At 36.4% G+C, this 15,415-nt stretch overlaps 1 protein-coding gene across 4 annotated transcripts in view; it reads left to right on the top strand.

Moving 5' to 3' along the window:
- CEP128 (centrosomal protein 128) overlaps positions 1–15,048 on the top strand; it is a 118,139-nt gene extending 103,091 nt beyond the window's left edge. For 3 of the 4 annotated variants that reach the window (XM_071745835.1, XM_071745838.1, XM_071745837.1), the window contains one exon: positions 1,195–3,696. In XM_071745835.1, the coding sequence (XP_071601936.1) occupies positions 1,195–1,301 (107 nt within the window). In that variant the 3' untranslated portion in view covers positions 1,302–3,696. Of the gene's footprint in view, positions 1–1,194; positions 3,697–11,981 lie in introns of those variants that run through there. The other variant, XM_071745836.1, reaches the window with a different exon arrangement.
- The last annotated feature ends 367 nt before the right edge of the window (positions 15,049–15,415 follow it).

Raw genomic sequence — 15,415 nt, forward strand, 5'->3', positions numbered from 1 at the left:
AGCTTGGTTGGCATTTATTAGTAAGTAACTTGATTAAAAGTAAAAAGGCATTGTCACATCATGATGCTGTGGGACACCATTCTAGAACTAAACCTTTTAGGGCTCCTGAAGGGTAAGAACCTGGAATGACTGGAAAAATTGACATCACCATTTTGAAAAATGCAAATTGATTTAATTTAACAACGATTTTTATTTTTAAGGATTTTTTACTTTGAATGCTGGCCACAGGTACTATTCAAAAAGGATACAATAGCATAGTTCTGGACAAATACTGAAAACTTAATGCTTAAAAATGTTACTCACTGTTTTACTAATGTCCCAAAGTGTGAATTCATTCTCCTTCTGAAAGTGAAAAAAAACTCTCTCCTCCTAGTCAAATGATGAAAAATTGCTCCCTATTAAATAACTTTTGGTTATGTACTGCTGCAGTTTTACTGGACTATTAAAAAATTGCACTCTGAGTATTTATTACAAACAATGAAGAAGGACTTTTTCTTGCACTCTTGTGATACAAAGAAGGCCATTAGAAGAAAGGTTTGTTTTCTAAGTTGATATCCACTTTCTTCCCCTTGATTTCTGTCCTTGGGTAAATAATTCCTAAATGTTTGGTTATTTGTATGTTCTTACTCCAGTACTTTATCCTAAGATGTTCTGTCAGTTCATATTGTCTAAATTTTTGTGCAATATGATGTATTTAGAAATAAGCATTATATGTATATATGTACATATATATATATATATATGCACCCTGCTGAAAAAGTACACACAATATTACATCCTTCAGTGTCACTTGTTGACTTTTGTGCTATTTGCTCTTGATCAAGATATGCCTTTGGGAATCTTCTGAGTGGTTTCTTTTGTCAAAAATGCTGGCAAATTAAATTGAAATGTTAGTGGAATTACCATTTTTTAAAAAATGCAGTTTACATTTCTTCTGTGTAAGAAAGATCTTGGCCATGCCATTATTATATAGTATTTAAAACAGTTTCTCTAGAGAAGTAAGACAGTTTCTCCATTTGTAACATTATGGATCATGAGAATTAATATATTTATTAATACTACTACAACTTTTTCTCCTAATGATAATATAATATAATGAAATATATGCTTAATATAAATATTTATGGTCATTCAGCAAAATGTATGTGTTTTCTGAAGATATTTAATTAATTTTTTTGTCTGACTTATTTCTAGCATTTAAAACAAGAGTAGTTCCTTTTGATCCAAGTGCCACCAAGGAAGATTCCATTAATGCTGCTCTCAGTGAAATGAAGCTGCAAACAGACAGAGGGAAGAAGTAGAGCATTTTACAAAAACCCACCAGCGCTCTCTGTGGTAAATTCCATTCTGCTCTTTTTCAGTTTTGAACAGTAGTAATTCCATCTGCTATAGGAATGATGCACCCTTTATGATTCTGCTGTTGCCAAACTCTGAAATGAAAGAGCACCAAGAATGAGTCTATTGAACTATTACAATAACCTATGTAACTTCTACACCAAAGGTTCAATGGGATTATTCTGTTCTTTTCCATTTGTTTCTGCAGTCCTTCTAAACTAAATGTATTGGATTCCTGAAATATTATGTCACAGTTCTTTCATAAATTTTAGCAATGAGCTTATGTAGCCTCATACAGGATTTGTCCTGATATTTTTATAACATTTAACAGCAATATTAATAGTGAAAAAATATTAATATGGAAAAAATTGGACTTTTATCCAAATATTATGAGAGTTGTTATACACTGTTGTGTAGACGTATTTGTGATTTTAGGTTCTTCAGTTTGCAGCAATAATCAAAGAAAGAATTGATAAATGTGACAAACCCAAATTTCCTCAAATTGGTTGATATATGATTTCAGGTTCAGGATGTATCTCTTATAAGCTGTTTAAAATTATTCTTCTGACTAGAACAGTTTTGTCATTTGACATCTGGTAAGGCACTTACCAGTAACCTCAGTCTCACCCATCTGAATTAAGCATTTTGAAGGGCACTGCTGTGTGACTCAAAATTTTAATAGCAGGGTTTAGTGATCCTTTATTTTGTCTGGTTTGTTCCTATTACCAGAGCTGTGTCATATTTATTTTAAAAAGTTATGGAAATACAATGTTGCACTGCTGTATTTGTTTTAATATCTATTCTAAACAAATTGAATACAATTCTTCCTTTCTGTGCTCTCAAACAGCACATCACAGCAGAACTTTCTGTTGTCAAAAGAAATGCAAGTGTTTCTGATGGTCCTGGTTTTATTCTGCTCTCTAGTGCTTTTGGTTGAATCACTACTAATGTGCCTTAAAAAATTGCCAAATCTGATAGAGTACTGTAGCAACATGAATACCATTGAATCCATTTTGGTTTGTGTGCTTTTTTCATATTTAAGAAACATACTTCTTCTCTGAAACACTCTATTTTTTTAGCACTTTTTTTCTGTTTCAAACAATTTCATGCTGAAAACATCAAAATCAGACAAAGAAATGAGAAAAATTAGTAATTCCTTTTCCTTTCACTTTCTAGACATTTATTAATTTTATATTTAAATTATTTAATTCCTGAATTTTTAAAACTAACTTGGTTAAAAAAAGTATTCTCTAACATATGTGTATAATGCTACATTGTAGTGCAGACTTTGTCTTTTTGCAGACTTCTGGCACATCTGTTCATTCAGAAAGTCAAAAAAGCAAAGCAGGCACATCCATTTCTTCTGATCTCAACAGCAATGACAGGGCCAAGACAAAAACATAAACAAATAAACTCCTACTCTCTCACAAAGACATGACAAATAATAACCTGTTTGTGTCATGGTCTACAAAGAGTGGATGTCATGAAACTTTAGTTCAAGCCACAATTACCCAAAAACTAAACGTACTTTAAGTGTATCCAACCTTTGTAGTTTATTTTTTAAATTAGATCAGAGAAAAGCTGGAAATATGGAGTGGGAAATATGTTAGCTAGCTTGTCTGGTGAAACATTAAAAAATTGCAAAACAAAATGTCACCAGCTTGCAGACTTTATACTACCCAGAAAATATGGCTGAATATATAGAGAAGTAATATTTAAATATAAAATCATGCTCATCAGTAAATCATGCCCTCCAAACACCTCATCTTCTGATGAGGTCTAATGTACTGATGCTGATGGATAAATGGATGCCCAGCCCATATTACTGAAGATGAAACAATTTTTGAGGTAAAGTGACTGCTGGTAAATGAATGGGGCTTTGGGAGTCTGAAAAGAGAAATAAATCATGTCACAGAAAAATAGGGTCCCCTTTTCCCAAGTGTACTGTAAAAATCTGGATATTGATTCTCTTATTTATGTATTTATAGATTTTCTCCTCAATTTTAACTCAGAAATCCAAACTATGTTTCCTTAAAACAGTATCACTGCTGCTTTTAAGTGTCAGTAAACTTAAGGATAAGCAGTCTGAACTCCCTCGTTAGTACATCAAGTATTAAATTGGTTTTTGAACGATGCAGGACAGAAATTACTACTGGGTGAATAATTTTGGATTTTAAGGCTGTAAGTATGCTCAGTGGTTAGTATATTTGCCTTTGACCATGTGACTGGGCTTTCAGCAGTTTTGTATCTTTATTTAAATATTTTTAAAATGTCTGGGGAAACAGAGGGGAAAGTCAAATGAGAATTTTTTAATGAGTAGGCTTATGGACTCCAAACTCAATAAATTCTTTCTTAAATTTCCCCTCTTGGCATTGCATGCAATATTTGTCTCTATTCCACCTTCAATAGAATTTCATAGTACAAAGTGAATTTTGTTTCCTTTTTACTGAAGGCTGAAGTTCCGTTCCTGACATAATGTGAAATTGTCCCTTTGTGGTTTAAGAAATATTTTTTCCATATTGACCTGAAATAATATTCTGCTGACCAGTTTCAGGTTTAAAGTCAGAAGAACAGATAATATTTTAATAAAATATTTTGTATATTTCAGATCTTTAAAATTGCTGTCCCTTCTTGGAATCAGATTTTTTTTCATGCTTAACCCTTTAATGACTCTTCAGTTCTTTCCCCAAGACATAATTTTCCATAATTAAAAATAGTGATATCACACCTAGAATGGTGTTTTTTAATTTGTCCTGTTTAGCATTTGGTAAATAAGCAACTTTGTATGTACATACAGATTTAACAAGCTCATATGAAGCATACCTTTTTTTTTTTTTAATTCTTCCCTCATATGACAGTGGTTCAATATTGTGCTTTTAAAAATACACTGGCCCATTAGTTGAGCAGGAAATAATTGTCACTTGAATAACCTCTAGGTTTTATGCCTTTCAGTTCCTTAATGTCTTAAAGCAATCTGGAGGGAACTTATTTTTAATTATTTTTGAGATGGTATTTACTAAACATTCAAAATAACTTATTTTTATTATGAAATTATTTCAGCCTAAGAAGAAACACAAAAATAATAATAATATTTTTTTAAAAACTTAGTCCAGGATAAGAAGAAAAAATGTACAGTATAAAATTATGTATTTTTCTAACATATAGTTTTCAGAATTTTAATGCAATGCAGTTTTCAGTGATGGTGAAAATATTTCTTGGATATTGAAACCTGCACCAGATTTTTGCTAGTTATCCCTCTAAGAGAAAATAAAGAAGGTACATTAAAATTCTTTAGAACAAAGAAAATACTGGCTGACAAGGCATATAGTCTGCATTGTGTATTGCTGAATGGATTTCTCAGGAATGAAAATGCCAATATTACCCAGAAATTGAACAAGTAGGTGTTTTTGTAGCACTCATACCATTTTTAGGGGTAAAAATAGGTAGTCTGAAACCTGAATGCATTCTCATACATACAACGTGCAGAAGAATTTACTAATAAATTTGTGTGGGACTGTTACAGCTGAATTTAACTCAGCTCTGTTAAACTCTTCATGTTCCAAGTGTGTTAGTAATACATTTGTCTCTCTCTAAGCCCCATCCTCACCTAATGGAAAAGAATGGAAATAATTGATTCTGAAGTTAATGTGAGCTGCAGACCAGTATCTGGGGATGCAGCCTTGTCAAAAATGGGTGTGCAGGTGGACATCACACACATTCCTGTGTTTATGATCTAATTAGATAATTTAGAAGCAGATGTAGAGGAAGACTGGTAGAAGGAATGGAAAGCAACTGATGCTTAAATTAAAATTTCAGAACACTTTTATTCTTGGTGCCTTAATTTAGAAACTGCTTTAGAGCTATTATTTACATCTAAGTAAAACTGATCTCTATGTAAGATTCCATCTTGGATAAATTATTTTTTTTTTTACATACTAGAATACTTTCTGCTCTGGCACAACTCATCTCAGCTCTTTACTGTAAGCATGTTTAGGCTGTTTGTATGAACCTTTTTGCTTTTCTTTGTAAAGAACTAAATTAGATATTAAATCTGAAGAACATTTAAATGCTGTATACAGACAGACAGCAAAGAAGAACTGGATAACCTCGGTCTTTTGAGAATCTGTAAACTAATGCCTCTGGGAATGTTGCATAGAAAAAGAAAGAGATTGCTGTGGTTAAAATACAGCAACATCCAGCATTTATCGTTTGTGCTACCAACAATAGCTCTCATGTTTCTAAAGCTAAAGTTGCACAGCTGCCATCTGCCATTTCTCAGGCTGTAAGAATGAGATTTTTTTTTCTCTTGCCATAATAGTGTTAAAATCTGTAATTACTGATTACAGAGTGAGCCTTGAGAAAATATTAATTGATGACATTTTTTAAATTGCTAGCAATTTTATTTGGGTGCCTGCTTGGTTCTATTTGGAACAAAATATTTTTGGAACTTGATTATTGATGTGTTTTTGTTGAAGTGTTGCACTTATATACAAGAAGTGCTTAAAGATAGCTCTTTAGAATAATTCTGCTATCTTATTTTAGGGATGTGGCTCCTTAGTAGGTATTTTGCTTGATTAAGTAAAGCATTGAATTGTTCATGAGCTGTTTGTTATTTTCATCTGCCTTCAGACCAGAGCTATTTTGATCTTAGACTGCTGTTCTCATACACTATTTGCAGTACACTAGTACGTCAGAAGACGTACCATCATTTCTTCTTTTACCCACATTAATAATTTTGGTAGTTGATATGCTCAGGGAATGACATTCATTTTGAGTACAGTTTTTTCTTATAAAATAATCTCTTTTCGTATTAATTCTGCTACTTGGCTCACTAAAATAAAACCTACTTGGTAAAAGTGACAACATCAGATCACAGGCTGCCCCGTTTTAAAGACAAAAGTAAATTTGTCTTACTATGTTTGTCTATATTTTCTAAATGCCACCATTCATTCCACTGTTACAGGATAGATTTTGCTGCAGTAACCCTGAAATTTTATTGATTGCAGGCAGAAAAAGGGGCTACAACTAATTTAGGAGATCTTCTGAAGTGCTCAGTCTAAACCATGAACAACCTTAAATTACAAAGTATATTTCTTCAGTGTGTCAATATCAAGTTGCCCTCAATAGAAACAGTTGCTGACATCTAAAATATTTGAGAAGTGATACCAAAATGATCACACAGTATCCTGCTACAAATGGGGATTTCTGTGTCACTCACATTGTTAAACTGGCATGGCAGTGGGAAGCCAGCCCAATTTATGTTCTGGCATTAGGCTTGTCACAGAAACCACTAGTGACCCAGTTTTGTATTTAGTGTGGAAATCGATGAAGATGAGCTGTGTTTTACTGCAGGCCAAGAGAAGAGTTTGCATTGTGGCATAAGCTGTTTTGTGTCGAGAGGGCACCATTTTTAATGAGGCTTTCGCTGCTGGATGCAGCACTGACAATACAATTTCATCCAAACAGCTGCAACCATGAAGGCATCAAGTAGCTGGCAGAATTTTTGTTACATGTTTTGACTAACCCAGTGCCATGGGGTCCATCAGAAACCATGGACTTCTTTGTTTTGTCTTCACTGGAGAAGTCTCCAGTGCAGTCCTAAAGCTAGAAAATGCAGAAACCTTAGTGGGAGCTACATCAGCAGAGAGGCTCCCTAGCCATGGAATGTGAATCTGTTCCCAAGTTGTCCATTGATTGATTAGAGGTCTGTAAATTAACAAAAGACTAATCAAGAAAGTTTAAAAAAGAAAGGGGAACAAATTATTCTTATTTGATAGCTAACAAATCTGTGAAAACAGAAAAATCAAGTATCAAAGCCAAGAAACACTCCATTTTTTCCAGAATGTGAATAACTTCTTAGACTTCAGTAAAGTGACAGCCTTTTATAGACTATCTTTGAAGTGCTTGAGTATATTAATCAGCAAACATCAGTCTCACTTCATCTCATTTCTCATTGTGAGAAACTCTCACTTAGATTTAGACTTATTTATGTTTCATACTTTGGGAAAACTGCTTGTGCACTTTGCACCTAATATGAGGCTTGAAATAATTCCAATGGAGATAGCTGATGTGCTGCATAGGGACTGCTGGCTGATACAGTGTATTTGAACAAATAGATCAGATATTCAAATTTCCACGTTTGATATTACATTAACAGAAGAAAGTGAGAATTTCATAAATATTTAGACTGTAGGTAAGAGTGTGCCCATTCAGTATTACTGTGGTGGTGAAGGCTGATGTTGAGGCTGAAATTTCTGTATGTGCTTATTAGCAAATCCTGATTTTTATTTTTTCCTTGAAAAGTGTGATAAAAAGTATGTTAGTTTTTTTTAAGTCCTGGAACATGTTTTGTCATTTTAGGCCACTAGTTTCTCTTTGATTTGGGGATTACTAAAAGCAGCTAATTCTGATATCTCATTCCATAGCACCCTAATTAAGTTAGTTGATGCACAAGTAATTTTTCTGCAGAGCTTTTGTTTTCATTTAGTTTGAAGAAAACACAGTAATTTTTACTGTTAGTATTCTAAAACTGGAACAAAATTAGTCTTGTGATCTAGCATTTGGGCTGGGAAATTCTAAAACTAAGATTGGTTGGGTATCTTATATCTGCAATACTGGACATAATACATGACATTTTCCAGTCAGCTCTTGATACTATAGTGCATTGTAAAGTGTCCTTAAAGGATCTGCAGATTTTCAATGAATGACACAGATGCAAGATGTCTCAGTACTGGTGGGAAGTTGGAAAGATTGGTTTGATACATCTAAACTTTGCTGTACCTGCAAATGTCATGGAGATAGGCATAATGGAATGAAATTCCTCAACATGTAATAGTTTCCTAACACAAAGTCCTTGAAAAACCTTTGCCAGTAGTTAAGCAAGGGGTCCAGCTCCTGGTTTAGTATTTTAGTCTCCCTGACCACATTCCCGTGTAAGCTCAAGTCTCAGCAGTTTAGTAGGGATGTGGAGAGAGAAAAAAAAAAAAGTGTATCCGTCTTTTCTCTGTTAAGTTTTAATCTTATTTATCCTTTTTTTTTTTCTTTTATGAGTTTGATTGTGTGTGTAGGTATAAAAATGCTACTAAATTTCATTTCTCTAAAATGCACCAGAGAAGTCAATGTGTTGAAGGTGACATTACTATAGTAAACAGAACTATTGCAGTTTCTGTCAAACTTGATTTCTGAAATGTAAAGGTGTGTTCAGACTTTTAATAGCTATGTAAACATCATGTATACTTCTGTTCACATAATTACATATCTTTCTTGTAGACATAGACATGCACAAACATGTTCATACACTGTAAAACTTTACTGTTCAAAAAGAAAATTAATCCTTTGTGCTTGGAAATCATGACTACACTAAAGCTAGTAGAGGCCTTGTGTCTAATATCAATGGCATTACAATTTCATCCTGTGTTTGAGAAAGGGGAGGGAGAAATATTTTCACAATCTACTTTTAAATTGCATTTTGGAGGTCTGCAAGTCTACAATGTGTTGATATGGTGAGCAACAAATACTGAGGAATAATTTGGCACTATCTCATTTTTCTATTTTAGATTTTTTATCATCTGAGAAATTGGATTTTGAATTTGAGCCCTTGTAAAAGTACTTTTTTTCCCAAGACTAAACTAAATTTACTTGTATAATGAAAACCAATGTACTTCTAAATGGCATCAATAGAATCTTATGAAATTTGCAAAATTCAGAAATATTGCAGCTCTTTCTTCCACAGTAATGTGGTCTAGTACAGCTTTTTTGAAATTATGAAACCTGAAAGGAGAGAGAGAGTTCATCTGTTAAGGTCTATTAATAGTATTTCACACTCACTGCTAAATGCTTTGTTTTTACAAAACTTTTTTTTTTTCAACAAAATCTAATAATTCATTGCGTGCCTAAAATGGGAATCTTCATTTGTATAGCCAGAAGTTAATTATATCTTATATCCAAATACCAACACTACTGTGGAGCTTTATTTTGTCCCATGATATTTTTGTTACAAGATAGCTTCCCAAGGTGTCTGCATACCAGTTTTTCTATTTTCTGCCATCTCCAGAGGAGAGAAAGAAAAAACAACTTAGCAACAACTTAACAACTTATAGAACCATAGAATTATTTGGTTTAGAAAAGACCCTTAAGATCACCAGCACCAACTGAACTACTGCTTGACTGTTACTTCCTGTGAATCTCATGGTTGCACATAAAACTAAATTTAAAATAGGAATTTTTCAGAATATGTCTTGTGGGTTTAAGAATAAATTGTAGGAGAAGCTTGTTACCATGTTTGTCTGAAGCACAGGTCCTCGTGAACCTGTGAAATTTGTGCTACTCAGTAACATGCATGAGGTCTGAGCAGCAGACCTGTTCTATTGTGCAGCTGCAATGACTTCTGAATGCCCATGCCTGACTCAAATCTCATGTATAAAGCATAAGTACCAATCAGAATAGTCAGTGCTGGGATCATGTCAAGTGATTCCAGTATGAAGTATATGAAATCTGTTGTGCTATGAGTATATTGCTGCAAACTGATGGCTTGACACAGCTGTCTGCAGGTATGTTTGGTTAAGGCTCTATCTGGAAGTTCATATGCTAATTTAATGTCAACATTTGTACCTTCCTTCTGCAATCAGAATCTAGAACGTTAGCCAATGAAGCATTAACACAAATATTAAACTTCATTACTTTTTGCTGACTTGGGACTTACTCCAAGCTATTCCTGCACACAAAGTTGCAAGTGTTTATTGCATCTCAGGAGATGGCTAGTATCTTTGCAGGATCAGAGTTGCTAGCTGTACTCATAATTTAAAGTTTGACTTGAAATGTTGTCCTTTTTGTAAGCTAACAAAATAAATTATTTTTCCAAGCAGTGCATAGCATCTGTATTCATTTGCCTAACTCTGCCAAACTCTTGTAAAGACCTGTTTTATGTAATTGATCTTTTTTTTGTTTGTGTGACATATAGATGTGTGCTGGGGATTTATGTTGTCCAGTTTTGCTTTTTAACATGCCTCTAAAACCAATTTGCTCTTGTATTTCTTCTTCACTTTCTTTCTTGTACTATAAAATTTGCTTAAAAACAAAGATAGTAGTCTTGAGGTGAGAACTAGTTTTCTTCAAAAGTGCATTTAAAACACTTATTTAGGTAAAAGATTTGTTTACCTAATTTTTGATTTTATGGATCCTCCCCTCAAGAGATCTGGCAGCAGGGTATGGTGTTATGGTAGGGCTGAGTCTTTATATTGGCCATGAATCACTTGAGTGTTTCCAGAAGTGTCCTTGAATGAGACAAAGCTGTTGTGCCTATATCCTCTTATGGATTGTGAGTGAGATTCATTTGACTGAACTGGGGTTTGTCCAGAGCACATGTTTCCATATAAACAACCTGCCTTTGTAGTCACCAGAGGACCTGGCATCTGTGGCATCATTTGTCTCACCCCAAAGTAAACACCCAGGGTTTGATCAAATGAATTGGAGCAAACTGCTCTGACTGTATTGTTGAAATGGAAACCAGACATATGCCTGCATTTTAAGCATAAGTCAGGGTAGTTCACCATATCCATCTACAGGGTGGGGTCCATTAATATTTTCTTCATCTGGATTCCAGAGTAAGTTCTTTATTACCTTAAAAGACACCACTGCAGTCAGTGGAACAGGATGCGGTTAAATATGCAAAGAGATTGAGCCATTGCACTATTAATGGAACAAAAATCACTGTTGCTGGAAAGTTCCACAGAGCTAAATTTCTATGGAAGCATTTCCTGGAAAAGCAAAGCTTTGCATTGTATTTTAAAATACAAAAACCAAAAATAAAATAATATGCACCGCATCATTCCAAATAAAGAAGTTTTCTTATTCTGGTTTCTCATGATGAGGTGGCCAAACTACAGTTTCTTTATATCCTGAGAAATTACTCATTGAAAGCCTGTAATTATTTTACTAATTCTGTTCTCCTCAATTACATATTCCCATGCCTTTTGGAGTTAAGAGGTTTTGCATGTCTTTTACATAGTTTTGTGATCTGCTATTTCTTTATGGCAAACATCTTTTTCCTTTTTCAGACCATTTTTCACCGACCTTGGTGTCTGCAGAGCTGTTTCTCTCACATATTCTCATTCATCTCTCCAGCTGCAGTTGCAGTTGCATGGGTTTTTTCCCCCTTTAGATACCTTATCCCAGAGGTGCTGCCACCGTCTCTGATGGACTCAGCCTTGGACAGCAGTGGAGCTGGGTGAGATTGGCTCCATGGGACATGGGGGGGGAAGCTCCTAGCAGCTTCTCACAGTAGCCCCCCACCCACACAAACCCAATGCACATCAGCACATTGGTTCTAATTTTTACCTGTAAAACTAATGTCAGCAAAGTTGAGAAAGCAGCTGATACATGTTGGTGTCCTGTAGCTCTGTCAATAGAAATAATAAATTTAAAAGTTTTCATACACACAAGCAGAACATGAACAGGAGTTGTCACTGACGCCATGGAAACAGCTATGAATGTTTTATATTTTGTTGGAGCAGATAATTTCCAGAAATGTATTTTGAATATATTCTTGCATCAAAAAAAAAAAAAAAAATGAAGTTTGAAAGGAGCATTTAGTAACTGACATTAACTACTTATATCTAACTAATTATATCTTTTCATTGGAATTACAGGTCAGTCAGCATTCTGGGCTGCACACACATCTTGCCAGCTTGTGTCCAGTTTTTCATCCGCAAGTACTCCTAAGTCCTACTCCATGGAGCTGCTCTCAGTCCCTTCACCCCCAGCCTGGATTGATACTGGGGATTGCCTCAGCCCATGTGCAGGACTTTGCACTTTGCCTTGGTGAACCTCACAAGGTTCTCATGGGCCCATGTCTTGGGCTTGTCCAAGTCCCTCTGAATGGCATAGAGTCCCTCAGGTGTGTCAACCACACCATTCAGCTTGGTGTCGTCTGCAAATTTTCTTAGGGTGCACTTGATCACACCATGTCATTGATGAAGATACTAAATATTAATTGTTCCTGTATGGACCTCTGAGGGACACCACTTGTCACCCATCTCCATCCAGACATTGAGCCATTGACCACTGCTCTCTGGATGTGACCATCCAGCCAATCTTTTATCCACTGAACTGTCCATTCATCAAATCCATATTTCTCCAATTTAGAGAGAAAGATGTTGGGGAGGACCATGTCAAAGGCCTTACAGAAGTCCAGAGAGATGACTTACATAGCTCTTCTCTCCTCAAAAGCTATAAGGTTGATCAGGCATGATTTGCCCTTGATGAAGCCATGTTGGCTCTCTTGGAACACCTCCCTGTCCTCCATGTCCCCTAACATAGCTCCTAGGATGGTCTGTTCCATGATCTTCCCAGGTACAGAGGCGAGGCTGACAGGTCAGTAGTTCCCAGGGGCCTCCTTTCTACCTTTTTAAAAAAAGGGTGCAGTGTTTTCCTTTTTCCTGTCTCCAAGGGCTTCACCTGATTGCCATGGCTTTTCAAATATGGACAGTGGCAACTACATCGGCCAGTTCCCTCAGTACTCTGGGATGCATCTTGTCAGGTCCCATAGATTTAAACGTATATTCACGTTCCTCTGATGGTCTCAGACCTGGTTTTCTCTTACAGGGACTTTTGCCAGTCCCTGCCTTGCTATCCATCCACTTGAGTGGTGTAGGAAGAGAGGTTGCCAATGAAGACTGAGACAAAAAAATTATTGATTATCTCAGCTTTCTCCTTGTCTTTTGTTACCAGTTTGCTAGTCATGTCTATTATGGAGGGCACACTTTCTTTGACCTCCCTTTTCTGGCTCCCATGCCTGTAAAAACCCTTCTTATTCTTTAGGTCACTTGCCAAGTTCAGCTCTAGCTATGCCATGGCCTTCCTGACCCTGTCCCTGCACAACCAGACACCATCCCTATATTCTTCCCAGGATGCCTGTCCCTGCTTCCACTGCCTGTGCAGTTCCTTCTTGCTCCTTAGTTAGATGAACAAGTCTTGTCTCATCCATGCTGGTCTCTTGCCTTTCTTTCCTGATTTCTCACATCTGGGGATTGAGAGCTCTTGCGCTCTTTGGAAAGTGTCCTTAAAGATCTGCCAGCTTTGTTCTGCTCTCTGGTCCCTGAGGGCAGTTTCCAAAGGAGTCCTATTGACTAACTCCTTGAATAGCTGGAAGTTTGCTTACCTAAAATTCAGGATCCTGAGTTTACTCTTCACCTGACCCATATCCCTCAGGATGCAAACTCCAGCATTGCATGATCACTGGAGGCCAGGCTGCCTCCAATCTTTCCATCTCTGATAAGCTTACCTGCATTGGTGGCCAGCAGATTGAGTGTCACATCCCTTCCAGGCTGTCAATTTAAAAAGGGTTTAAAAAGTTATCCTCAATGCACTCCAGGAATCTCCTGGACTGCCTACAGCTCACTGTGCTACTTTTCCAGCAGGTATCAGGATGGTTGAAATCCCTCAGCAAGGTGTGATCCTGCAAGGCCAATGCACCACATAGCTGGAGTAAGAAGGCTTCTTCAATAGGCTTTCCTTGAACAGGCAGCCTGAAGTAAACCTCAGTCACAAGGTTCACTTTGTTGCCTTGGTCTCTAGTTCTCACCCATAAGCTTTCAACCTGCTATTCTTTAGAGACAGCTTTTCACAATCTATCCAGTTCTTGATGTAGAAGTCAACCCCTCTGCATCTCCTTCCTCACATGTCCCTTCTGAGCATCTCGTAGCCATCGGCAGCCACACTCCAGTTGTGGGATTCATCCCGCCAGGTTTCAGTAATGGCAATTAGGTCGTAGCTTTCTAGCAGCAAAGTGGCTTCCATCTCCTGTTTGTTGCCCCTGATACATGCATTGGTGTAGAGGCACTTCAGCTGGGCTGTCAGTCATGTCACCTTTTTAAAAGAACACCTTAATTCCTTTGAGGTATTTCACTGGTGTTTCCCTGTTGGTTCCTGTTACCTCAGGAGGTCCTGGCTCATCTTTATAAGACTTCTACTGTGATCCAGAGTACCCAGCATGGCTCAGAGCAACAGGCTGAGTGCCCTTGATAGCAACCCATCCCTCTACCCTTGGCATGTTGTCCCATGGCTTGTCACAGGCATGCCTGATATTATCCCCTTCTCCCCCTTCAAGTTGAGTTTAAAACCCTGGCAATGAGCCCCACAGGCTCCTGAGCAAAGTCCTTCCTTCCCCCTTGAGAAATGAATCCCATCTGACTCCAGCAGGCCTGTTCCCATGTAGACCATCCCATTATTGAAAACCCCAAAATTCTGGCAGTGATACCAGCCACAGAGTATTGCAGTTCCACTGTAAGGCACGGAGCCATAGGAAACCTGGCTTCTTTGATTCCAAAACTGCTTGAATTTCTTACACCATTTTCCCCCAAGGTGAATTTGTAGTTGATTATATATGAGTATGAACATGTTTTCAAGTGGTTCTAAAGAGAGAGGGAAAAAAACCACTACCCAAACAAACTATTATTTTCAAAATCTTCCCACTGCTTCTGACGGTCAAATTTCAAGTACAAATCCATTTTGTTTTGGTTTGGTTTGTTGGGTTTCTTTATGCAATGTATTTTGGCTGGTATTTTTACCTTGCAGTGGAACAAAGAGCTGCTTCAACTCTAAACTACTGGATTGTGACAATTTTTTTAAAAGAATATATTTTTTTAAAAAGCTGTTAGAAGTGTCACCTATATACACTGTAATTTCTAAAATATAGTGCATTTACCTTTCTTTTAATAGTTGCTTAGTGATCATTTCCAGTGTTTCTTATTTCCATCTGTAGTTTCCAGTGAACATGATGAAAGCAAAGCAGTTACGTTACATTTTAAAATATTTTTTGAAGTCAGTGCTTAGCTAAAGTCACAGGTACCCCAGAGATGTCATGGTAGAATTTTGCTGGCACTTTATAAAAGAAAGAGTTGCAAAAAGAAAAAAGCAATTTCAGGAATCCACAATGAAAAAAAAATGCCAGGAACATCCCATTATATGGGATTTGCATTACTAAACCACTTAGTTAGAAAGCAGGATTAAATACCACAGGAAGGAGAAAACTTACTGCAGATGCTTTAAAAAAACTTGTGAAAGTAGAAATGTATATGCAAAT

The sequence above is a fragment of the Heliangelus exortis genome, chromosome 5, assembly GCF_036169615.1.
Source record: "Heliangelus exortis chromosome 5, bHelExo1.hap1, whole genome shotgun sequence".
NCBI lineage: Eukaryota > Metazoa > Chordata > Aves > Apodiformes > Trochilidae > Heliangelus > Heliangelus exortis.